Consider the following 27342-nt stretch of genomic DNA (forward strand, 5'->3'; position numbering starts at 1 on the left):
ACAATGCACAAGACTACTGAACACCACTTAATTGGACAGTTGAATTGTCCACAACTATCTCAATTTTGTCAAGAATGAGTCTTGTTTAATTGGACCTCATTCAGTCAATTAACCTGCCCAAGCAGTAGTTCAGAGCTTCAACAGCCTCATGTGTATTAGATGAAAAGGAGAGGCAGAGCTGTGTATTATTTGCACTGGTGACATAATAGCCCAATATAATCACATAATCACTTCCCAGTGATTGCATTGAGTTTTTTTAAAAGATAGAATATTAAAGAGTATTGAGCCATGGAGGAGAATTATAATTCCTAACACTACCATTTGGATTCAGCCATCTAATCAGCAACAAAACTGCTGCCAACACAATACTTCCATCTACCAACTATGTCTGATAAAGTTGAACAAGATCCATAACAACCAACAATGTGGCATTCTTTCTAAACTCCCCTGGCACGGGCTAATTGCATAGGAAAAGACAATTTCTTTTCCAAATCCAGAGCTGAAAATGGATATTTTTCTCCTTTTGAGGTTCAAAAACAGTAACACCTCAACCACCAGCCATATTTAGCCTGAAGTGTGCCTCTACTGCCACAGGATGATACAACCAAATTTTGTTGCATACTTGATCTAGGATTAATTTGTAAAAAGCACTTTATTGCTATAGTGTTGTACCATCTCATTTTTTCTGCACAGAAATACTGCAGTTTTCAATAACTAACAAGAGAACATTTCGTAAAAGTGTCACATGTAAGCTCACTCTGGGAAGCAATCTTTCAAAATATATTTACTGAAAGGTGTCTACTACTTTTTGGGTGAAAGAGAGAGAGAAAGAGAGGTAAAAAAAGTACATGACGCACACAGGACGAGGGTGCCAGCCTCAGAAGTGGAGGCAGCGCCCTCCTGACTTAATCCATGTAATGACATTGACCTTAGCTTTGGATGCAGCATCTCACCTGCCCTCTTGGCTGAAGGAACAGTGCAAGATAGCAGCCACTGCCAGGGCAGGGAAGGAGTTGTAATCTCCAATGTAGGTAGAGGATCACCAGCTGGAGCTCATTCTGAGCAGACTGCATACCTGGAACACAGGCATAGCCACGAACGAGGTGGGTTCCTCCAAGGGGGAGGAGGAGGAAGCAAGAAGAGGAAAAAGCCAAACAGAACAAAATAAAAATCATGTGACAACTACAGGAGTTCCTCTCTTCTTTTTAAAAAAAACACCCTAAGGTTAAATCAGCCTTAACTCATGACAAAAAGCGTACCACGGCGTGAGCCCTACGAAAGATTTGACCACATTAGTAGGACCCTAAATAACCTATGTTCAGGTAAGTGGTCATACTGAAGAAAAGTATTATCCATGCTAAGGCTGCAAAGCATAAGCACACTTTTGAAATGCATCATACCTTTCGGAATACAAATGATTCTTCATTGTAAACAGGATTCAAACCATTGTTCATCACCATCCGCGTTCGGAATTCTTTACGTATAGTGTCGGTGGGAAGGCCATACATATCCACTTCTACGTAAGTACCAATTTTTTTGTCTGATAAGAACTGTCCCGATATTACCTTTAAACAAAAGTATAAAAAAAGAACCATAGATGAAAAGTACAGCACACTGAGTGGACAGCAAACACATACCATTTTATGGGGCAAAGTGGAAAATGGGGCAGGAAAATAGCTTAATGTGAGCATCTTGTGCTTCCCCTTTTCTATATTCAACAAGGGAAATTTTCATGCATTCTGAAAAGAAAATACCTCTACTCCTAGGGATGTGAATGGGGTTTCATTTAACTCTGCCTTTTCCTCTGTCACATTTTTCTTGCACATTTTATGTAGAAAATGATTGTCTACAGTATGAAGTCTCCACTATCTTTGGAGGCTTTCTATGGACCCAGGCATGTAGCCGGGGGGGGGGGGGGGAGGGGGGCGGCTGAAGCTATCTCATTCTGATGGTGGTGCACGAGAAGTCCTTACTGGTACATTATTTAAACTGTTATGTTTATTCATATCATGATCTGGTCACCATGCTCAATATATCCCATATGCATGGGGGTATTGGGGTAACGATACAAAAGGTTTGCTAGGGTAGACCCTCTTTCACTCAGACTCAGCCCCCCCGAACCAAACTCAGCCCCCCCTGAAACAAAATCCTGGCTACGGGCCTGGATGGACCTTATCACATTCACCACACACTGTGGCAAACTATGGGGACCTGGAAGGGGAAGTAGGGAACCTGTTGCCCCATGCCTGCATCACCTGATTTACCCTTGATCCCATCCCATGGAGGAAGCATCCACTTCCCGGTTTCCCCCCATTGTTGTAAATGCAACATGGGAAGCCTCCCGTGTTGCCATGGCATCGTCGGTTCTTCTCCCTTTTTGACACGGAGCCCTGCCGGACATAGATGTGCATCGTGGGATGGGCTCCATAGCAAAGGGGAGGAGAACTTTCATACAATGGGCAAATAAATTAACCCATATGATAAGGTCGTATGTGACTCCTTTCTGGAAAATCTAAGCCCATCCTCAAATATTCTGTGGGAGCATATACATACTATAGAATTAAGGCAGTTTGAGGCCAACTGAATTGCCACTCAATGCAGCAAAAATGGGATTTTTAGTTTTGAGAGGTTCCAGAAATTTCTGGTATTAAAGGCTAACGACCTTATAAAACTACAGTTCCTATATTTCCATAGTATTGAGCATGACAGTCAAAGTCATCTCAGACTGCATTAATTCTGCAGTGTAAATGCACCACTAGTGCCTCCTCTCAGGAAAATCTGAGCCCATCCTCAAATATTCTGCAGTTCTATGCATGCCTATTCATAAGTCAAACCCATTGAGCTTGATAGAGATCACTCCAAGATAAGTAGGAACCTGAAGATTCTTACTTGAAATTGTGTGATGTACTTTGAAAGAACAAGAAAGAAGGGGTCACAGCAAAACCCACTAAACATGAACATATAAAGCTATTTCATATTGAACTAAACTATGAAACCATGTAGTCTAATATAGCCACCTTTGCATGGTAAGAACAGTTCAAAGTTTCAGATCTTTCTTTCTTTCTACCTGAAATTCTTGTTAAAGTGCATATCAGGGTCTGTAGCTGATATGTATTGTATGTGAGGTTTGTTCTCTGACTCAGATATGTAACCCTTTGAAAGAAAGGAGGGGCGAGAATGTCTTTAAATTTACTGTTGATCAATGCATTCAGAGAGCCTGGCAATAAATGGAGGTTATTGCCTCCTTTTTCTGAAATGTCTATCTCCTTGAACACTTAAAAGGCAGGCAGGCAGGCACAACATGGCAGTTTTAATTCTGGGAATACCTGAATTTAGGAGATCGAATTGAACTAATGCATGGTTTGTTTTTCAAGAATTTGGCATGTAACCACTCTTCCCCTCACACACACAGTTGAGATGGAGAAAATGTGAGTTTTAAAAATTCAGATGAAAAAGGAAGCAAAGCTAAAATTTCTCCTATCTGCAATTAAATTAACTCCATCATTTTTTGTCATGTACTGTATTTTTTGTAATTAAAATAGCTTATTTTGCATTGGGTCATGATACACATGGTGGTCCATATGCTTCCTACCTGTACTGAACAAGTTGCTGCAATTACACCATCTACAGGAGTTTCAGAGAAAGGATCAAATGTCCGATCAGGTCGTCTCATAAAATCTGGTTTAAGAAGAAACCTTAAAATAAAAGACAACATTATTTTGATACAAGAAAGATCATAATGTTTCCAAAGTGGGCATCACCTTGGGGAGCTTGGGGGCGACAGGAGATAAATACTGGTAATAAATAAAAATAGTGAAAGAAAGAAATACTATTCTGTTTTAATTCTTTTCAGAAATACTAATTTGATTGAATTTCTTTTATTATCACTCTGAGATGCAACTTGTGTGGACTATGATACATAAAATGGGCTATATATTGATTATAATGATCAAGAAAATCTATTGCACAGTTATTAGTTTTCAAGCCATACAATTTAGGATAAACATTCAAAATGACTGAATCAAACCCACTGGATCATGGAGAAAAAAAAACATGACAACTAGTCCAAGTTATTTATATCATCCTTTAAGACATGTCTTTCCATAATCTGAACTCAGACATACACTCCATTTGTGAGATCTCCTTATAGAATACTAGGTCAACCTCCACATTTAGGACACATGCCCTGTAATTTCAGCATCATATGCAATGTGCTGTACATTGGGCATCTATGTACCAAGTTTGGAAACTCCAGTATTTTCAAACATGACAACCAGATGGGATTATGGATATATCTAGCCTATTACAAATTTACTAAAATAACTGCATTGACTGTCAATTAGCTTCTAGGCAAAGTACAAGGCTATACATGGTTTAGGTCGAATTTTCCTGGAGGATCGCCTTCTCCCATGTAACCTGCCTTGTATACTTAAGTCCTCTTGGGGTGAGGTGGGTTGCTTACTCCAACCAGCCTGAACCCAACTGGCAGATATCACCCAGAGGATCTTTCCATCGACCACCCCAAGACTGTGGAATGACCTGCCTGAAGAGCTCTGACAGGTAAATGAGCTGTTGGACTGCTGGAATCTCATCCACAATTAAAAATCTTTTCCAGCAGACCTATCCAGTTAATTTTACACTATTAAATTTAAATGTTATTAGTATTGGTGTTTCAATCTTTGTTCTATATTTTAATGCATGTATTTTATGTTTCTTTGTATTATGTATTTTAACTATGTTTTACCCTGCTTTGTGCTATGAGGAGAGGTGTGTAGCAAATAAATTATTATATGGGTAAAATGAACATGGATAATTAAATGAGAAGGAATGTGCATGCATGCATAAACAAAAGTGAAGCGAACTATTAATAACTTGTCTGCAATCTGTTCTTCTAAAATATAATGGCTTAGATAAATCATACATAGATTTATACTTCAGTACACCTACTGTAGTCTGTATTCTCTCAACATGGTGTGTAGAGAATAAAATCTGTAGTTGTAGTTGTTGATGTTTTTATTGTTGTTATTTTTAACCTTTTATATGTTGCCTTGATAAGGACTCAAGGCAGGTTACACATTAAAATTAATAACATCAAAAAGTGACAATTAAAACGGAATTAAGTTATTATTATCATTATTATATGCCTTCCTCCCCAAAAAGTGTCTAACAGCATATTTAAAACAATGCAAATTAAAAACTATACAAAGCCTTAATTAAATTATAATTATAAGATTTAAAAACAATTAAACAATTATAAAGTTTAAATATTAGACATCAAAATATTATTTTTTAAAAATAGCCCTACACTACATTAAAAGCCCTGTCCTACCCAGTTTCTAAAAGCCTCATGTCATATAATGTTTCACCTTGCTGAGGGAAGGAGACAAGGATGGGATCTTTCTGGCCTTTCTAGGGAGGGAGCACCAAAGACCTAGAGCCACTGTACCTGAGAAAGTGGTTGAACGGAGAGAAATACCTCCCCAGATGACCAGAGAGCTCTAATGGATGAATAAGTGGAGCTACAGTCCTTCAAATAACCAGGATTTGAGTCACACAAGGCTTTATAGTTAAAACCAGCACTTTAAATTGTGCCCAACAACAGACCGATAGCTGGTAGAGCTGTTGCAACAAAGCAGTTGAATGCTCACTGTAGCCAGTCCTCGAACCTCATCATATTGGCTCCAGCTCCATCCTAGGATGCTTCCAGTACAAAGTCCACCAGAGCCCATCATATGATGCAGGACTACTTCTGGAGCTCTGTCTTGGCTCTGTCCTGGAAGTGTCCTAGGATGGAGCCCTGAGAATACGGGAGCCTTCCTGTGTTATCATTGCATAGAATGGGGACAGCTCAGGGGGAAGCAAGGCAGCGACACTTTCCTCTGTGAGATGGGGAAGGCGATGATTTGGGGTGATGGTTTTCCTCACTGCCTCAAGAATTTCTTATGCTGCCTGGCAAATCCCCTCACTGCCACCTGTGTTAGGGACCTCCATGTGATGAAGTCTTAGAGCACATAGCTCTTTGAATTCAACTGAATGGTTTTGTGCTGAATCAATGGTATGAGCCAGAAATCACCTTTTCCTTCTTTTATTGCCCCACCATAAACTTTCATTTAGATTTTAGCCTGGTTTTAGTCTAACTCACTTTGGGTTTTCTGTCACCGTCACTCTATATTAAAACAACAGATCAAAGGAGTTGTACAATTTAAAATAACACAGAACCCTCTTACATCCTTTTCTGAAAAGCTCTCAGTTGTAAAAGCCTGCCTGATTAAAAACATTTCTGCCTCCTGATGGAAAGACATGAAAGGAAGGGCCACCATAGCATCTCCAGGAAGGGAGCTCCAGAGTCAAGGGACAGCTGCTGAGAAGTCATTTCTCATGTTTCCATAAAATGAAGTTTGTGGGACTCAAAGAAGGCCTTCTCCTGCTGATCTCTGGGTCTGGACTATCTCATAAGCAGATATGTGTTCTATCAGATAGCCTAGACATCATAGCCAGCAGTTTGAACTCTGTCCAGAATTATGCCTGAGTGGTGGGAGGTGGACATAAACCTTAATCACCCAATCTTTCCTGTTGGCTCAGTTCCAATGCTGTAAATGAGCAGATTGGAAGAAAAGTGCCTGGGGCAATAGACCATGAAATATAAGGGATGGAGAGATGTTACATCCTCCAGCTGTTGATGAAAACCAGATTTCCTCCAATCACACTTTAAACATAAAGAAATAGGGTTGTTGTAATCATGAAGCTTATTGCCCTGAAATACTACTTTTTTTTGTAACTGCTCCTTATCATAGTTAGAGCTTTTGTTGTCAATGGCCTAGCGCTGCCAATGGTCTAGTGAATCTACTAAAGAAATGAACATGTTTAATCAGTATTTTAAAACCCTCACCAGTGTTTAACGTTTCTAATCTTAATTTGCTGCAGAGTTAATGAGATCTTAACTCTTAACATAATCAAAACCAGGGTTTTGGGAGCTACACTAACCAACCAACCACAAATCTCCCCTAATGCCCCCCCCCCCATTTTTAACATACTCAAAATGCTACTCAGACTTGTGAGAGGGCAGGAGGGCAATTCCAAAATTAGATGTGTGTGTGTATGGGGGTGGGATTTAAGTGTAGTGGAGATTTTACTTTATTTTCCATTTCATTTACTAGTTTTCCATTTTAATTTTCCCTCCTGGGACTATAAAGCCCCAAAACAACATATATCAATATATCAATGTTAAAAGCCAGCATACTTTTAATAATTAATAGAGGTAAAGGGGGCATTCCAAAATGTCCTTGGGGGTACATGCAACTCCATGGATGACCCTTTGCCAACTCTTAGCTTAACCTGAATACTTCAAGCTTCTATAGCATCCTGGTGTCAATTCCTGCATTTATAGAACACAGTAATACTCTTTCTTAGGTGCTTTCCCAACTTTATTACATGAAGTTGATAAACCAGAAGTTTAGCAGGACAGTGGCATCTGTTGCCAGTAGGTATTACGTGACATTGTGTGTGTCCACTTTTCCTTCCCTCCATTATTGTAGCATTCCATTCCATTGCACTCCTTTCCAGCCTATTAATGACTTTCCATACCACTGCCTTCCCACTGCTGACTTCTATGCAATAGGTCCTTTATGGAGGTCATGTGGTGTCAATGGTTGCGAATCTCCTCCTTCGTCCCCCTCACTATTCCCAGTCAGGCTGTTTTTCTTCCCTTCCCCAATTTTGCATTTCTTCTATACTATTTTTGGTATTGTCATAATTGCAAAATTGCAGTAAAAATAAAATTTCAAAAGATGTGGTAGGTGGAGCATGGGAGAAATAATAATAATAATAATAATAATAATAATAATAATAATCTTTATTTATACCCTGCCACCATCTCCCCAACAGGGTCTCGGGGTGGCTTACATGAGGCCAGGGTTATGGAAGTTGTGCAGAAGCCAGATAGTGGGACTATAGAGAGGCATAGCAGCACCACTGTACTAATGCACAGAAGTGCAATATTTAATGCTCTAAAACTAGTATGTTTCCATTCCCCATACTTATATGGTTATGGCAAAACTGCAGACTGATATGATAAAGTTTTAAATGTACTTAGGCCCTTGTTTTTCTGAACTTTCTTCCATAAAACATAAAAGAGAACCTAATCCTTAAACACTACTCTTCATATGCAGCAGATAATTAAAAGTGACAGACTTCTCCATAATGACAGTTTAAATAGTTACTCACCCGCATGACCCATTATATTCAAATTTTCCCTGATTCAACTGCATTGCTAAATCTGTCAGGAGACAAAAATAGTTTAATGTTTCATTCCTGAGTAACACTTGCTGCATCTGATCAACCTTCCTAATCTAAGGGGAATATTTGTCCTTGTGTGAAAATGGTTACTCTCCCATCTACAAATGTGTAATCTTGCTCAGATTAAAATTGCTTTTCAAATGAAAAATTGATTTCTATACTCTTTCATATTATGGCACTTGTCAAAATATCAAAATGATGTGCATCTTGTGAACAGGCTAGTTTATGTTTCTGTGATTCTACTGGTTCCTATTAGATTTTAGTTGAACCTCTTTAGATCAAAAAGTTGAATGTATAGAAGGCCGTTGGCAAAATCATTTTTGCTCATCCTCTCTTTTCAAATGACAGATGGATGCAATTAACACATCAGTTGTAACCTCATATACATGCCCTGGATCAGGCATGGGGAGGAGGAATGATCAGAACAGTTTCAGCTTATTTTAATATTGGCCCATTATCACTGCCAAGTTGTACAGGCCTAGCATAGAGAATACTGCCAAGGAAATAAGTGTCACTCCTGATTTGCGTAATAGCACTTATTTGAAGATAACATCGTGATGACTAATTTTATTCTGGAGTATAATACCCCAAACCTGTATTTCATTGGATCTAGCTTTAAAGACAAATCTTTTAATAATATAGACATTTCCAGCTAAAGAACAGTTCAAAATGCAGAGCTATCCAGAAAACCTAGGTTCTTTACATTGATGTGCGGTGAACTTCTCCCTTCATTCAATGATTTTGACATGAGCTGTGTCCAAGAAATATGTACGATTATGACCCTAAAGACTGGAATTGATCCAGCAACAGGTCTCTCACCACTATTTCTAGGATCCGATGAAGCTATTTTGCCTAAAGAGCAAATTGCCTTTTTCTGCCTAATGGAAAGATTAGAAATAGCATACAGTAGATAGGCTCAGTAAAATCTATTATTGGAAAGAGACTCTGATCACTAGCTCTTAAAGAAAAGATGGCAATGTAGACAATGTAGAGTAATGGAAAAAGTGAAGAATTTCCCAACTTATTGATTAATCTAACTATAATAATAGTTGCCACTGTCAATGTGTCTCACATGGTAACTTAAGGAATGATTTACTGTATATATTCATATATAAGTCTAGAAATTTTAGTCAAAACACCAACCCAAACATCAGCCTAGACAATGGATCAGTACTGTACTATAATTCTAATTTCTTAAAAAGAACCATTACTGAGTCCTGTAGCAAAACATAACAGCTTAATCCACCCCAGGAAAACCTAAAAGAAGCACCCCCATTTTCTATTCTATCTCTGCAATGCCACGTGTGGATTTTATGAGAACCTGGATGGGAAAATAGTAGCAATAGTCATAGGCAGCTGGCTTCCTCAGACAGCATTGGCAATTTCCTCTCTCTACAAAATGACCTTTGTCTTATGACCTCATCACAAAGGCTGTCGGAACCATGGTGATTCTGACAGTGCCCGTCAGGTGGTGTGGGGAACCCACTGCCCTATGCCCTACATTGACCGATCCATCCAAGTCCCCATCCCATGAGGGGAAGCATCAACTGCTCAGCTTCTCTCCATTGTTCCTGGCACAACACGGAAAGCCTTCCTTTTAAACATAGAGCTCCACCGGAAGTAGCTGTGAATTATGAAATGGGAGCCTGCGGGCTCCATGCTTCAAAGGAAGACGAAGTAGAGCATGCCACCAAATTCACCCCCATACATCAAACTCTGTAAACCAGCCCTCAACTTATTCATGAGGCCGACTGATACACAAGTATCATATTTTCTGGCGTATAACCCAAGAAAATCTTCTCAAAAGTCAGGGGTCATCTTATATGCTGGAGTAGTCTTATATGTGGGGGGTCGTCTTATACGCAGGAGTAGTCTTATATGCCAGGAGTTGTCTTATAGAGCAGGTGCTGAAACTTCCAATCTTGATAGGAGAATCTGTGGTTGCTGCATATGGTGGGGGGAGCTCAAAAATGGCAGTGGCCGCGTCCCTGCGATATGCAGCGACTGTATGAAAGCACTAAGGGCGACACTGTACAAGTACAGTAGAAGAAAACCCATTCATCAGGATTCGTGGGCTTAATGTGGTCCTGATGGTGAGGTGAAGGGGTGCCTCACCGGGAAGGCGTAAGTGAAGGGCAGAGCAAGATGCAGGCATCCGGGGTGCCCGGGGTATGGAAAAAAGAGACAGAGTGGCTCTGGGCCCAGAAAAACACAAGTCTTTTACCTGTCTGGCCTGCCCTTGTATCCTATTACCGTATCTTCTCCTCTGCCTCTCAGATTTCACTCCTGAAGACTACAGTGAAGCGGTGCAGGTGCACATTTGCGAGATCTGAGAGGCAGAGAAGGAGGTACAGTAATAGGAAAATTACCATGTTGAAATCAAATCTGATGCTTTTTAAATTTTTATTTGGTGTGTGTTGGAAGAGGGGTAGTCTTATATGCCGAGTATATCCCAAACTCTATATTATAACTGGAAAAGTTGGGGGTCGTCTTATATGCCCAGTAGTCTTATATGCCATAAAATATGGCATATACAGGATTTTGGCTGCTAAGTACTGTAAATGATCTGTGTGATATCAAATACTGCATTTTGTTTTCTGTTTCTTGTTATGCTGGTTGTCTTCATCTCTTACGTTTCTTATTTTGAATTTTCATTCTTTGTAACTTTATAAAACTAGATTTCAAAAAGAGATTTTTGAAAATTGTAGAAATATGTTTGCTTTGCCCTGGTATCTGCTTTTTTGTCACCACCCCTGCAGATTGCTCAAGCTGCTATGGATTGGGAGGGGAGAAGATGGGAAAGATTGCTGAAAGAAGCTTTCCTAGCCTAAGAAAGGAAAGCATAAACAACGGTGTGCTTTTCAGCTCCCCTTCTTCATACTGTCCTTCTTTTCAATATTTCCAAGAAATGTGTATTATTTTTCCCAAGGAGGCAGCTTATTTTAAGAGGAGGTTTTTGTGAATGCATTAGATATGCTTACTCCTGTTTCTACTACTATGTTGATTAACTTTCTAATGTAAAAAGGCACACTGAAACTTCTCTAGCTTTTGGCTTTCTTGCTTATAATCTTAGTGCGGACCTGATCTGACACACATCCTCATATTTAGCCATGCAACCAAATCCTCCAATAATGCCAAGAGCAAAAATAATGACATCTGGTAGAGAGTTACTGTCTAAGCTGCCTTTTTTTTTTTTTTTTTGAAATTCAGATGCAATGGACATATCTGTCTACCTGGAGTCTGATAGTTGAGCGAGACCATCTGGCATCCAGCGTTCCAGAAAATTTGAGGCATATAATTGCTGGAATCCACTCTGCCTCCCTTTGGGTAAATTCGACTCATTTGACGTTTATTATAGCTGTGTTATTTGTTAAAGAAAATGGAATAACCAAGTGACATGCATAGACATAATGATCATTTGTTCACATCTTTATGGGTTTTTTTACTCCCAAATGTTCCAGCTCATGAAGCATAGGGTCTTTATTTAGGTAACAAAGCCCTCCCCCCCCCCAGTGGTAACACCCCTTTATAATGCTCTCTATAAAATTTATTTATTTATTTATTTATTTACAACATTTGTATACCGCTTTTCTCACCCCGAAGGGGACTCAAAGCGATTTCCACATAGGTAATGGCAAAAGTCAATGCCAGCACAAACAATTACAATTATACAATTACAGTTAGACATAAATCAAATTAAAATACATCCATAAACAGTAAAACAATCATTAGAAAAATAAAACAAGTCTCGTCCGTCGAATCGCCGGTCCAGTCATTGTCTTCCCGAAATGCTGCATAGATTTGTTTCTACTGCCCGAAGGCCTGGTCCCAAAACCATGTTTTTAATTTTTTCCTAAAAGCCATAAAAGGATACTTCACAAACTCAATTGCATGTGTTTTCAAATAACCTAGACCAACCGACTCATTAAAAGAAGACATATTGTAGTGAATGTTGCGTTCTAGAAAGAAAACAGTAAAAATTCTGTTGTAAAACATTGGGTTCAAAATTAGTAGCATATCAAAGCTCACAATAAATGTAGTTAAACTTCTGAAGAGAAGGAGTTCAGATACTCTTAATAAACCAGAGACACTATAAAAATCCAAATTAAGTGAAGCAAAAACCATATTCATTTCATGCTTGTTTGTCTAGCTCCTTCTCTGATACAATGCCTTTTCAAATTACTGAGAAGCAGAAGCATGAATTCACTATATCAAGAGATAAAATAGCAACAGCAATACATGTGTTTGAAAATGAATCTAAAATATTTGCAATAACAAATTTCACTGAGCAGAGAATAGTGGACTAACTAAAGGTATATGTATATATCCATACTATGTAAAAACAATTCTTAGCATTGCTGTGACAGGGATACAATTTGTAATTTGGTGCCTCCATGTGGACAAAGGATGAAATGAAACATTATGAAAAATATGAAGGAAATTCCATACTTGAGATGAATAATAATAATAATAATAATAAGCTGGAAAATGTATTTTATATTAATTAAACTTTTTAGTTACCTTCTGCTACATTGAAACCTTGAAATTTAACAGGTTGGGCATAGTTGATCAACGCTGATAAGTATGGATGTATATTAGTTGTGGCACCTACATATTTGTAAGAAGCCATCCAGGCCTGCTCATCCTCTGCAGTTATTACCCCCTGAAAGCACATTCAGACAAAGAAATACATCAGAAACAGCACTTTTTTGTCCAAATTGGAATGAAACTCAAAGAGGATTTGGTCAGAATTTAAAGTAGTGAGAATTCATGGGAAATGACACAGAAGAGGCCTATTCCATCACCAGCACATGCACATAATGCTTACATATTTTGAAGAAAGTCATGTTGGGTGTCTGAGTAAACCTGTGGTTTTAGAGAATTTTATTATCATGATTACTGAGTAGTATGCATCACGATCAGTTATTTCAAAAGCAATTTAATTACTAGGGGGAGGTTCCAGCACAACAGAGTTTACTTTCTATATTTTATAAGCTTTCAAAAGACAAGTTCAGTCAACAAGTCAAGAGAGAGTCAAGGGTATCAAGGGATTAACTGGAGGAATACAGTATTCCAAAGTTTGATGTAAACAACATTCAACTTGATTAGGTCTACAAACAGGATCTTATATATAGAACAGTGTGTTCTGTGCTCTGTACTTAGTCTTGGTGTGTATTTTTAATTTCCTGTCTTATGATCTTAATATAGTAGACACCCAATATTAACTGCATTAATGCTAATCTTATTTTTGTTGTTGTGTGCCTTTATGTTGTTTCTGACTTAAGGTGACATCATGGGGTTTTCTTCTCAAGATTTGTTCAGAGGGGGATTGCTTTTGCCTTTCTCTGAGGTTGAGCAACTGTGACTAGCTAAAGACTGCCCATTGCCAAGTGGGGATTTGAATAATGGTCTCTAGAGTCCTGGTTCAATGCTCAAACAATGGCACAAACCTTAACGTGTTTTTAATGTTCCCTCTTACAATGCAGGCTGATCAGACATATATTTCTTGGGAATTACTGCCCCACTTGTTATAGAAATAAAATGTCTGCCTGACACATTATCTTATTAAATGCAGAACCCTGACTTGGAATACCATCTACTCCTCTGTAATGCCTCCTGTAGATTTGCCACACCTACTAATGGCCATCTACAAAGATGAATGCAAAGCAGCTGCCAAAATTATCACCTTGTCCTTTGGAGATAAAATATTTCTCTCACTCTCATGCCAGCAAAGGCCTAAAGAACCATAGTTGGCTCTTCAAACCTAACATGTTTGACGAATGGGAGAGGAAAGGGAGAGAAGAAGGAGACAGAGCTGTACTGCTCTATGTTACAGCAAAATAGGATGGGTTTTTTTGTTTCTAGGACCTCGTCACATGGCCAAAAAGCCCTGTCCTGGGATGCTGCAACCAAGATGGAGCCCACCGGAGACCAGTACATGACATGGGGCTGCTTCTGGAGGGGCTCCATCCTGACTCTGTGGACACTGTGTCTCTGCAGCATGCTTAGACACATCCCTGAGAACACAAGTGACTACTTGTGTTCTCATAGAGTAAGCTGGAGACAGCACAGGGTCAAGCTGGGGACAGATGGGTTTTTGCATTTAATGATAAGAGGGGCAATGAAGGGTTGCCACACTGCCTGAAAGATTCACCCTGCTGCCCTATGGATGCCCTTGCTTTCCCCCAGCTTAAGGACCTCCATGTGATGAGATCCCTAGTCCTTCAAGTGCCAGCAGGATACTTCTTCATTGCCCTTCTGGACAGACAAAAGAACAAAGATGACTCATTTTAGGCGAAAATAAAACAGGCTTCAAAAATCACAGGCTCTTTCAAGAACTCTAATGTAGAAAAGTCATGGCCCCTTTCTATACTGGTGCCAATAATATGTCACACTTTCTCATCTATGAGGGAATCATTGTCTACTTTTTAATATTTGTGACAGGGGACAGATGGTACAAAGCAAGGAAAAGCATAGTCTGTGGGCATCATGCAGCTTTTGTGGCTCAGGTCCAGACTCTCCAGAAGACAAACAAAAATAAAATAAAATATTGGGTTGTTGTAGGTTTTTTCGGGCTATATGGTCATGTTCTACATGGCCATATAGCCCGAAAAAAACCCCCTACAATCCAGTGATTCCAGCCATGAAAGCCTTTGACAAAATAAAATATTATTTTCCTCCCTACTCATTCTCCTCATAAATGCCCTCTTTGGAATCTAAGGAATGTTTTAATCATGTTTTTGCATCTTTGGGTTATCTTAGATCCAGGAGATATTTTTCCCCAAATCTGAAAGTTAATAAGAACTGATTTCCTGTATCTGTAAAAAGTTCTCTCTCCCATGACTAAAATAGCTATGCAAGACCAAAAACATGGGCAAAGTGCCTTACAGTGCATTCGGGGACATTTTAAAAACATTTTGGGTCCTTCAAGGTGTCTTGGGGGTTTTCCAACACCTGCCCAACTCTTATTGTAGAAGGGGAGAAGAAAGAATAACTGCTCAGCCTTTGGTAATTCAAGCTCGAATAGATCTGTTATATTGGGGGATATAACTTTCAAGTCTCATACACACATTGGTTACAGCTAAAGAACCATAACCTACCCTTACTGCTGTTCTCACATTCTTGCACAAGAATGTGCCAAACTATTGCTATAATGAGCAAATTATTCAGCAAGCTTCAAGGCATTGTTCATTGAAGAATTTCCTCTATTTGTGCAGGTAGAAGAATGTTCCAAGATTTCATTGTTATTTTTTTCATGTGACTCACAAGGCAGAAAACAGTCCTCCAAAGAAACAATCTGCACTGCAAGGGTAATTCTGGATCCGACCTGCTGCCATCTAAATGATAGTTACTGGTCAAATAAATGGAGGATCCTTTATCAGCTCCAACCGCAAATCTTGGAAGTTTTAGTTTTTCTAATTGGCATCTGGCTATTCAGTGGTTCACAACCTTTGGACCTCCAGGTGTTTTGGATTTCAACTTCAAGAAATCCCAGCCAGCTCCCACAGCTGTTAGAAACTGTGGGAGCAGAAGTCCAAAACACCTAGAGGCCCAAAGATTGGGAACCACTGCATAATGATTAAATACAAAAAGACTCCTTGACTACTTTTGAGATAGTTTCTCCCTCCATCCCTTCTTCTCTGCATATACCAGGTCTTATCCAATAAAATATTTATCATAATGGATTCTTTCTCTGTCATTTCTACTCAAAAGGCTGGAATTTCCATATGAACCTGTAAGTAGATAATAGACATCTGAGTAAAAGTCAAAAGTTATAAAATGATCTACAATAAGTTTGCATCATATATTTGAAGAAGGTCTGCAAGTATGTGATGCTTCCAGGGTGAGAGACAGAATAAATGGAAAGCCACAACACAGACTAAAGTCTGTTTTGAAATCTTTTCTCCTCTAAGGAAAATATGGAAATAAAAAAAAACTTTTCAAATTTGATGCCGTGTTTTCCTTGCTATTTTTCTTTGACAATTGTCATGGCTCTTAATAGGCTACTATAGTAAGGTATAGAAAGAATATTACTGAATATTTGAAAAAATGATTGAAAAATGGGTTTCTCACACGTTGGTAATCCTGATAAAAAATAACGGAGCCACAAGAGTCCTCAAAGTACTCATATATACATATGTGCATGCATGCATACATAGAAAAAGCAGGAATTTATGTACACGGAATAACATTTCTGTATCAAAAACAAAGTTCCTCTGTGAAAGCATGATTTATTTGTAGAAAATTCTGCTTTTCATCTAAAGAACTTCTGAATACTGAATGCTATTTTCTACACACACAAAAAGCATATTTTGTTTTGCGAAGAGCAAGTCCTAAACTTCAAATAGTTTTCATACACCTGACAGATTCTGATGACTTTTTCATAGTGAGAACATGTTAAAATCATTAATTTTGCTTGCAAAAACAAAATGTTTGAAGATAAACACCTAGAAAAGCGAGCAAAGGATCACAGCAGTATCTCAGCTTTTCATAAGGAACAGATGTAATCATTGTGATACAGTTCCAAGCCATTTTAGAACCACTTGCCTCTTTTACATAAACAGCAGAAACCCATTAAAGAAGGGCAGAGAAAATCATAGTTGGTTTGCCCGTAGGAATCAGAAGAATCTTTACAGACAAGAAATATGGAGAGTAAGCAGCAGGGGGAGAACGTTCAAGCGAAGCACTGCCGGAGAAAAGTTTAACATGCAACCACCACCTCCACCCCAAAGAAAAGAAAGTAAAAGATAAAGCCAGAGTAAAGGTGGACATGAAGAGATGAGAAGGAGACCAAAAGTTGTTTATTGAGCTTCAATAAGCTGACTACATAAACATCTGCATTAGCCTAAGATAGCAGTCATGCAGACAACATAAGCACCCAACTCCCCTAGACAGAAGAAGGGGTAATTGGATTTGCTGCTCAGGATAAAGAAAGAGCCACCATGACAATCATAAATAACCTAATAAATCCTGAGGAATAGCTAAAGAGAAGGTTAAATGAAGCAGTGAGTTAAGAATGCCATCTACAAAGCAGGCTTGTTAGGTGCAGAGAAATGAAAAAGAAATTAGAAGCTGTAAAACATCTCGTGGGTCACCTTTTTATTGTTTTCTTGTTCAGAATCGTCCACAGCCTAAGGGGAAAAATACAGATATTATCCAAAGAAGTTGTAGTATCACACACTCATAACTCAGAGAGAGCCAGGAAGCATAAAGCAAGAGGAACATTGGACATGTTATCTTACAACAATCCTTTTCACCAGGTGTACAACTAATTTAATGTGCTGCTTAAAAAGTACAGCAATTTGCAAGGTGGCAAAGGAAAGTCCCTCGGTGCAGAAGGGATGAAAGAGTTTGAGTGGGAATAAGAGTAGAAATTGTATCTGGGTTCATATGAGCACTGGATGAAAAGCAATGAACTGAAGGTGATCCATATTCCATTTTGAGAGAGAAAACACATCCTCTTGCTGGACCAAGGAAATTGTCTAGCTGTAGCAGAAACAGCTCTACATTCTGAATAATTATATTAAAAAAATAGCAATTCTATCTCTGACATTAACAGAGGGCAACATATGAAGACATTATTCTGGGATAAGTATCAAACATATAAATATTAGGGGATGAGAGTAGACAACTCAGATCATAACCAAAGAAAGAATAATAAATAAGAAAGAGCGGCATGCCTTTTATTTCATGTTGCCACAAATATACTGAGCTAAAAGATCAACACCCAGCTAAGTTACATGTTTTCTGAAGCTCCAGAGAAAGTAAAGAAAAAGCCAGCAAGGTATCTTGGCATTCCTAAATTAGCACTTTTATTCCAAAAATTTTATATAAAAAGGGGGGAAGCTTTGACAGCAAGGAGAGCTTTTACTGATACACCATTCTCAGTAAAAGTCAGAAGATCACTTAGCAAGAAGGAAGGATCTAGAAAACCAACACGAGCAAAGTTATACAATATTTTATCATTTTTATTTTCTCCTAGAGTGAGTAGGATTTGATCTGTTTACTCTGACAATATATTGAAATGTTTGATAACAAAGAGCCATATAGTATTTTGAACAGAATAGTAAACTATACCAACTAAGATGAACTGTAGCAGCACCTTTATTTTCCACTGTTTTATATGATATTTAGCTACTGTCTCAAACTGACTCTTTCAGAGGCTTCCTTTCCTGATTTTACAGACTTCTAGCTTACAAATCATCTGTACAATTATTCACTGTAAAATCATTATTCATAAAGTAAGTCAAATTCAGTGTGTATTGAAGGCTAAGCCTGTAACAGAAAAACAGTTTAGTCCAGCAGCAACTGGCAATGAATAGAGTTGACTCCCTTTGTGACTTTCACCCAAATCTCATACACACTGCAGACTTAAAAGTATAATGTGAACAAAAAGTCAGATGTAATTTTCTCTGAATGACTGGATGATACATTCTGATCCAGTTTCTTGGCCATTCTGAGGAAGAAGTTGTTTAATTAACGTGCATGCATGATAAATTAGTTTACCTTTTTCACATGATTGGCCACCACTTCTTTTTGGCTCAAGTCATCAGCAGAGAGCTCACTTCCAAACTTGTACTCTGGATGGGCTTCCTCTTCCTGGTCAGCTAAATGCCCACACAAGCCAAAAAGAAAGGAGACAGAGGGGGAGGGGGAAATAATGACAATGAGGATGACAAAAATACCCATAAAATCTAAAGAGTACACAATTTCATCCATACAAGAAGGGCTATTCTTGGTAAATACAAAGCTTCTGAAGACAAAAAGTAGCTATGAAAGGCATTTCAAAAGCAGGATGCTGTGCTTGACAATGGCTCACTCTATGACTACCATATGTAGCAATCACTCTTTACCATCTCTGCTCTTCTAGGACTAGAACAAAGACTCATTCTATTGTAGATAGTTGCATACATGACTATGTTGCACAGCACTTATATGCCTTGCCAAGAAGCCAATATTAGCACCACCAATATCAACGCCTGCTCTGTTTGCCCAGCATGATGGTAGGAATCCACTCTGTCCATTAAAACAACACAATACCATAGGGTCAGTTTACAAGTGGATATCGTGTGAACTCTCTGCACTCACTGCATATAATCTTAGAATGAACAGCACACTTATCAAGAGAATGACACTTTTTGTCAAGAGTGATGATTCATCCCACTATAGTCATTATGAAAACACAAACAAGTGCAATCCATTAGCCTCACAGTACTGCCAAATGAGCTGAGACACTATAATTAACAACAGGAGAGGCTGTTAATTATAGGAGGACAGTTTTATTAAATAAATAAAACAGCCTTACCACTTTCTATTTCTTCTTCATTATCATCTTCTAAGATGCTGACAGGAGCAGCGGTTTCACCAGCTTCCATCATACTTTTCAAATTTTCTAGCTGTTCTGTTTAAAATAAAATGAATAGACCAGAGATATGCCAAAAGAGAGGGAAAGAGAGATTTGATTAATCAAGATATACTGTAAAATCATTAACAAGTTAAGGCCTAGCTTGAATTCAAAAGGATGGGCTAATTTTTGTCATTATTACATCACAGAAGGACACTGAAGTCTAGAATTCTCAGTCAACCACGACAGTCTGTGCTCTGTGAAATTCCATTCTAGACTAACTCTTAGGTGACTCTCAATTAACTCGCAAATTGCTGACCATCCACAGAGCCAATCACATGGATTATAAAAGGTAAGCAATCAACTGTCTGATGATCTGACTGGTTTCTATAAGATGTGTTTAGTTCCCATAGGATGAGAGTACATTCAAATGTTCTCTGGCTTTACTAAGATTACCTGCCTTTTTTCAGTGCAGATACAAGTTCTCCTCCTCAGGTTTTTTAAAAAAGTAAATAGTAGATATAAGATATAGAGCAACAAACATTAAAAACATATGCATCCTACCACTAAAATATGTCTAATGCTAGTAGTTTGACTAACAATCCTTTAACTCAGTTCTTGTGGGTTTTTTCGGGCTATATGGCCATGTTCTAGAGGCATTTCTCCTGACGTTTCGCCTGCATCTATGGCAAGCATCTTCAGAGGTCTGCTGCAGCTGGGAAAAAAGGGGTTTATATATCTGTGGAATGACCCGGGTGAGACAAAAGGCTTTTGTAAGTTGGGCTAGGTGTGAATCTTTTCAACTGACCACCTTGATTAGCATACAATGGGCTGACAGTGCCTGGAGCAACTCTTCTTGAAAGGTGATTAGATGTCCCTGCCTGTTTTTCTCTCTGCTGTTTTAATTTTAGAGTTTTTTAATACTGGTAGCCAGATTTTGTTCATTTTCATGGTTTCTTCCTTTCTGTTGAAATTGTCCACATGTTTGTGGATTTCAATGGCTTCTCTGTGTAGTCTGACATGGTGGTTGTTGGTGTGGTCCAGCATTTTTGTGTTCTCAAATAAAATGCTGTGTCCAGGTTGGTTCATCAGGTGCTCTGCTATGGCTGACTTCTCTGGATGAAGTAGTCTGCAGTGCCTTTCATGTTCCTGGATTCTTGTTTGGGCGCTGCGTTTGGTGGTCCCTATGTAGACTTGTCCACAGCTGCATGGTATACGGTAGACTCCTGCAGAGGTGAGAGGATCCCTCTTGTCCTTTGCTGAACGTAGCATTTGTTGGATTTTCCTGGTGGGTTTGTAGATTGTTTGTATGTTGTGTTTCCTCATCAGCTTCCCTATGCGATCAGTGGTTCCCTTGATGTATGGCAGGAACACTTTTCCTCTGGGTGGATCTTCATCTTTACTCTTGTGGCTTGTTCTTGGTCTTGCAGCTCTTCTGATGTCTGAGGTGGAGTATCCATTGGCCTGTAGAGCCCAGTTGAGGTGGTTCAGTTCATCTTGGAGGAGATGGGGTTCTAGATGGTTGCTAGAAACAGCAACCAAAAAGCCCACTATATGGTTCAGATATGTGGATGACACTTTCACCATTTGGAGCCATGGAGATGAAGAACTCAACAGGTTCCTGGAACATCTTAACAGCATCCACCCTAACATCCAGTTCACTATGGAAAAAGAAAAGGAAGGAAAACTGCCTTTTCTAGATGTCCTAGTCATCCGCAAACCTGATCAACAATTGGGTCACACCGTTTACAGAAAACCCACACACACAGATAGATATCTACATAAAAACTCCAACCATCACCCAAGTCAAAAAAGAAGCACCATTAAAGCCTTGGCAGACCGTGCAAAAAGAATCTGCGAACCCCATCTCCTCCAAGATGAACTGAACCACCTCAACTGGGCTCTACAGGCCAATGGATACTCCACCTCAGACATCAGAAGAGCTGCAAGACCAAGAACAAGCCACAAGAGTAAAGATGAAGATCCATCCAGAGGAAAAGTGTTCCTGCCATACATCAAGGGAACCACTGATCGCATAGGGAAGCTGATGAGGAAACACAACATACAAACAATCTACAAACCCACCAGGAAAATCCAACAAATGCTACGTTCAGCAAAGGACAAGAGGGATCCTCTCACCTCTGCAGGAGTCTACCGTATACCATGCAGCTGTGGACAAGTCTACATAGGGACCACCAAACGCAGCGCCCAAACAAGAATCCAGGAACATGAAAGGCACTGCAGACTACTTCATCCAGAGAAGTCAGCCATAGCAGAGCACCTGATGAACCAACCTGGACACAGCATTTTATTTGAGAACACAAAAATGCTGGACCACACCAACAACCACCATGTCAGACTACACAGAGAAGCCATTGAAATCCACAAACATGTGGACAATTTCAACAGAAAGGAAGAAACCATGAAAATGAACAAAATCTGGCTACCAGTATTAAAAAACTCTAAAATTAAAACAGCAGAGAGAAAAACAGGCAGGGACATCTAATCACCTTTCAAGAAGAGTTGCTCCAGGCACTGTCAGCCCATTGTATGCTAATCAAGGTGGTCAGTTGAAAAGATTCACACCTAGCCCAACTTACAAAAGCCTTTTGTCTCACCCTGGTCATTCCACAGATATATAAACCCCTTTTTTCCCAGCTGCAGCAGACCTCTGAAGATGCTTGCCATAGATGCAGGCGAAACGTCAGGAGAAATGCCTCTAGAACATGGCCATATAGCCCGAAAAAACCCACAAGAACTGAGTGATTCCGGCCATGAAAGCCTTCGACAAATCCTTTAACTGTTTATTTGAAAGAAGGTCTCATTGTATCCAATGCAGCTGACTTTCCAGTTAATATAGAAGGAATATTCAAAATCATTTTTTGAAAAAATAAAACCCACCCCTGATTTATGAGTGCTGAAAAATCCCGGTGATATTAATCCTGGATTAGTGAGAATATTCATAGTTCAGGGCTTATTCTGCAAAAATCCACACTTGGTTGTTTTGTGCAGAAAACCATATTTTGAGCAAAAAAAAGCATTTTTATTTGAAAAAATATTGTAGCATACAAATATGAATTTATATGCACTAATTGGGGATTTGTTCTATGCAAAATTAAACATGGTTAATTTCAACAGATTTCTTTTTGCACAGAAATTAACATTTCGGTGGTGAAATATTATTTTCCACATGAAAAATCTTGTTTCCTATGCACTCCTAAGTGTTTATTCATAAAATCACCATATATGAATTGTGTCGAAAGAGTCCTGAAGTGAAAGTACCCCTCAAAAGTTGAGTTTTCAAACACTTTCTTACGATAAGGAGAAACTGTAGAATTCACCTAATGCAACCTTTGAAAAGGTTCAAAGTCATTCTAGAAATCACTCCACCACTCTCCTTATAATAGTATCTCTGCTAGTGGGGAATGAAAAAAATGGATTACTTGAGTTCAAAACGCACAATATAATAAGTTGGTTCTCAGGAAAAGCTGCATGACTCTAAAATAGGAGAGACCCCACATCACTGAAAATTACAACTAAGCTGGAAAAAAAAAACCCAAAGAGCTATATACAAAACTGTATCTTATGAAAACACAGTAAGATTTATTTATTTTTTTAAAAAAAGAGGAAAAATAGTAAGATAACAGAACAATCCAACAATCCTCTGGTTAGTGATTTTACAATGCCTCACTAATGAATAACAACGCAACAAAACAACCCCCAATGTTTCCTGGGAACTCTGGAGGAAACTAGATGTTTTGAACAAGAGACTACAATATTATTTTCCACTGCGGATTTGTAATATCCAATGTTTTTAATGCCATTTGACTTACTTTTCTCCACTTCTGGTTTCAACCTCTTATTTTTAATAAGAATCTTTCTTTTCAGGTCATTTGGGGAAGGCAGGGGTCTTCCTGATTCAAGCTGTAAACAAGAAAAGAGGTATAACTAACGTGCATTTATTGTGGAGGTGGAGAAGGGGACATGGGAAGTGGAGTTCAATAGTTCAGAATTTGAACTCTATGTGAGGAAGAAATCCAAGGAGAAATCTTATTTACAACAGCATTGCTTGGTGCTAAAAAAGGCATTGTGCAATATAAAAACATAGTTTACAAAGCACTGAATTTGAGAAAAGAACAACAGTAGAACCACCTGCAGCTATACTACAAATGAGGAATCAATGTTAAGGTGTAAATGAAATCACTGGAGACACTTAATGAAAACAACACATTTAATTGTAAGGCATGTGCAAAAATAGTCATGCTTTAGACACGTCTTAAAAGTAGAAGGTTAATGAGTTCCCAAAGTAAGATTTCGCCGGGCAAAATGCATGGATATTATGAATCGGTTGTTAATGTTGTGTACCTCCAAGAGATTTCTGATTCACTGCAAACCTATCACAGGGACTTCTTGGAAAGATTTGTTCACAGGGATTTGCCATGACCTTCTTTTGAGATGGAGGGAGTGTGACGTGCTCAAGGTTTTCCAGTGGGCTAGCATAGCTTAGTGAGGATTTGAGCCCTGGTCTGCAGAGTTATAATCCAGTGTTCAAACTACTACATTGTACTGGTTTTTTCTGAGGCAACAGGTATAATCGATTAGCCAGAAAAGGTATTGAAGGACATTTCATATCGCATTTTCCATATGTTTTGAATGAGACAATTTAGAAAAAATGATTGGAAGATACCTACTGGATATCCTTCTAGTGGTTGCTTCAGCAGAAGTTCTCCAAAAATATCTTCACAATATTTTGACATTTTGTATTGTTGATATTTGCTAGGAGAAAAAGCAATATTATGAAAGAAAACATAATGGGACATTAAATCTAATCTACTATTTTATGCTATTACATAACTAAAATTAGTTTAGAAAAATATTCAACAACATAAGCTCAATGTCATAAACCTTTAAAAATTGGATAACTAGTTAAAAATAATTATATGACAGTGATGTTCAAATATATTAAAACCTTTGTTTTAAACCTAATTTTGTGATGCAGCTGAAATCTGATATTTTAAATGGAATGATACAAATGTGTACTCACAAGTGACCTCAAATTTAAGAGTTCAGTAATGTTAAACTGCTGTTATTAGGAACAGCTTTGCTAGAATTTCATTTTGATCCTATCACTAAAATATGCAAGAGTAATATTTATTTCAAAATGTACCTGCAGTGGTTTTCAAATGACAGGATGACAGGATAGTCCGATGTTACAAATGCAGTTTCCCGAATAGCTTGAATCACGTCCTTCAAAAAAAAAAAGTACAGAAATTGTTATATGTGAAAACTAAGCAATGAAGATCCTATTAAACAGAAAAGATGTTACAGGTTAAAATATATATGCACAACATATATTGAAAAATAAAATAATTCTCACTGTTTCATTTTGACTCATATCACTAATATGGATAGTAGGATTCTCAGTATCAACCCTACTGCTGAAGGAAATTAATAATGGTGGTAAGTAATACATTATACTGGCCAGTACACATTTTGGTGCCTCAAAAGTTAGCCTTGTATCTGGGTACATTTGACCGGCTGAATCCAAAAATGGCACCAGATTCCCCCCATCCCCTATTAATTCTAGTTTTTACGATAAAGAACATTTGCCATCTACCAGTCACCATAAAAAGCCATGATAACCATATCTAAAACACTAGATGCTATGTGATTTCACCAAAGCATTCATTGTCCCAAACAACCCTAGGAATAAGCCTAAAACCTAAGGGCCCTTCCACACAGCCATATAACCCAGAATAACAGGGCAGAAAATCCCACAATATCTGCTTTGAACTGGGTTATCTGAGTCCACACTGCCATATATTCCAGTCCAAAGCAGATAATATGAGATTTTATTCAGCTGCTTAGGGTCTAAGACACCAAGAAAAAAATGTTGTTTTGCTGGGCTGTGTTATGAGAGACGTGGTGATCCTGCTGCCCCTGATTTCTGCTGCTGCCATTTTTTCACCCAGGCATTCAAAAAGGACTTGTGCCATTCAAGGGGATGATTTCTTTTTTGAGAAAAATTAAGGAACCCTTCCTTTTCTTAAGTAGCAAGGTAAAAATGAGTTTAATCCATCCCAGGAAGACCTAAAAGAAATACCAACCCCTTCTACTCTCTGAGGGCCAATCTAGACAGGTCCATATCCTGGGACCTGTTTCAGTTTTTACGAGAGACATCCAAATGACACCTTCAGTAAAAATGCATTAATTTGGAACAAACGAAAGTTTCCCATTGATTAATTAAATACCCCATTAGATCTGGGTCTTCCTGGAAGACCTGGGTCTAATGGGATATTGGGACTGTGGGGACTTACTTCTGGGTCATTCTGATACTACCAGGGGGTAAGTCCCCATTGTCGTCTCACACCTTTTGGGCTCCTGGAGCCCAAGATGAGGGATGGCGCCCAACCCTTTCCCCCAATCCGCAAATTTACCCCTTAAAGTTAAAGAAAATATACCTGGCTGCCGTAAGTTCCCACCTAGCATCCTCACAGGGACGAGGAGGAATTCTCTTCTTTGCCCCCCCCCCCCCCCCCATCTTCTGGTGCATCATTTCCTTGGACAAGGAGAGAACATATGGTGGCCAGGTATGTTTTCCTTAGCTTTTAGGGAAAGTTGGGGTTTTTTGAGTTGGTTGCATGCCATGTAGAAAGCCTGGGTTTTTTTTGGCAGAGTGGAGGCTGATATCCACACCAAAGCATGTTTTTTTTTAACCTGCTTTGGTGCAGATTTTAGTACTGCTTGAAAGTGCCCTGACTGGTCCTTTGAGGGAAGTGCCAAAGAGTCGTCACCGCCATTTTCTTTCCCCAAATGTTTAAAAAGGCCAGAGGTAGTGCCATGAGGGAGAGAGTAGAAGGAATCAGCATTTCTTTTAAGGTTTCCTGGGATGGACTAAGCTTTTGTCCTTCATCACTCTACTAAGAAAAGATGGTGGTTCGTGTTTTGATAAGAGTTAAGGACTATACACACAAGTATATACAGAATTCTTATCTCTTTCCTTTCCATTGAAATCACAAATTTGTCAGAATATATTTTCTCTCTCTTCAAATACTGTCCCCTTCTGTGGTGTCCCCTTCTGTGGTGTAACCCATTATATGATACAAATGCTTCACATGGGAGGATCTGTTATTATATTGCTGTTATGGGTTATGGGAGGATCTGTTATTATATTGCGGTGCAGAAGGTTATATTGGCTCCAAACAAGCTTCTGCATAGCAATATAAAAGTAAAATGAAGCTACAGAACAGTGGCTGCTGGTATAGGATTTTTTAAATGGAATAGCAGCATTATACTTAAGAGAGGGTTTATACAACTAGAAGACTCGGTCCCCAGGAAAACAAGAAAGAAATGCATGAATATATCTATGACTGAGGTTTAAATTATTACAGGTGACACTGACCTTGAAAAGTATATCCGTACACATAGCCTTTCCATGTGTTATTATTGGTTCTTGGTCCTCACCTTTACCATCCCAGCAATCAAGTTCGACACATCTATAAACCCAATGTGAAAAAAAGCATTGCATTAGAATTTCCAGTCAAATTATGTGACAAAACTGTGGCTGTCTGGAAATGCATTTTGTATGTGCAGAAAGGTGACAGAAAAGGATCTGCATTATAGGCCAAGACATTCAAATCTAAATTATACACATGTAAATACCGAGTCATTTAGATCAAATGTGGAGAAAGTGAAATCAGTTG

The 27342-nt window shown here is 38.7% G+C and overlaps 1 protein-coding gene across 5 annotated transcripts in view; it reads right to left on the reverse strand.

Annotated features, from left to right (window-relative positions):
• Window positions 1–27342, reverse strand: part of PLCB4 (phospholipase C beta 4) — a 255778-nt gene that overhangs the window by 28482 nt on the left and 199954 nt on the right. For 3 of the 5 annotated variants that reach the window (XM_067469124.1, XM_067469129.1, XM_060785743.2), the window contains 13 exons: window positions 27042–27135; window positions 24807–24886; window positions 24331–24415; window positions 23473–23563; window positions 19601–19696; window positions 18802–18902; window positions 17391–17426; window positions 12817–12958; window positions 12170–12254; window positions 11529–11653; window positions 8224–8275; window positions 3593–3695; window positions 1401–1565 (listed from right to left, as the gene is read on the reverse strand). In XM_067469124.1, coding sequence (XP_067325225.1) covers window positions 1401–1565; window positions 3593–3695; window positions 8224–8275; window positions 11529–11653; window positions 12170–12254; window positions 12817–12958; window positions 17391–17426; window positions 18802–18902; window positions 19601–19696; window positions 23473–23563; window positions 24331–24415; window positions 24807–24886; window positions 27042–27135 — 1255 coding nt within the window. The remainder of the gene's footprint in view (window positions 1–1400; window positions 1566–3592; window positions 3696–8223; window positions 8276–11528; window positions 11654–12169; window positions 12255–12816; window positions 12959–17390; window positions 17427–18801; window positions 18903–19600; window positions 19697–23472; window positions 23564–24330; window positions 24416–24806; window positions 24887–27041; window positions 27136–27342) is intronic. The other 2 variants (XM_067469130.1, XM_067469126.1) reach the window with 1 other exon arrangement.

This window comes from Anolis sagrei, chromosome 1 (assembly GCF_037176765.1).
Source record: "Anolis sagrei isolate rAnoSag1 chromosome 1, rAnoSag1.mat, whole genome shotgun sequence".
NCBI lineage: Eukaryota > Metazoa > Chordata > Lepidosauria > Squamata > Dactyloidae > Anolis > Anolis sagrei.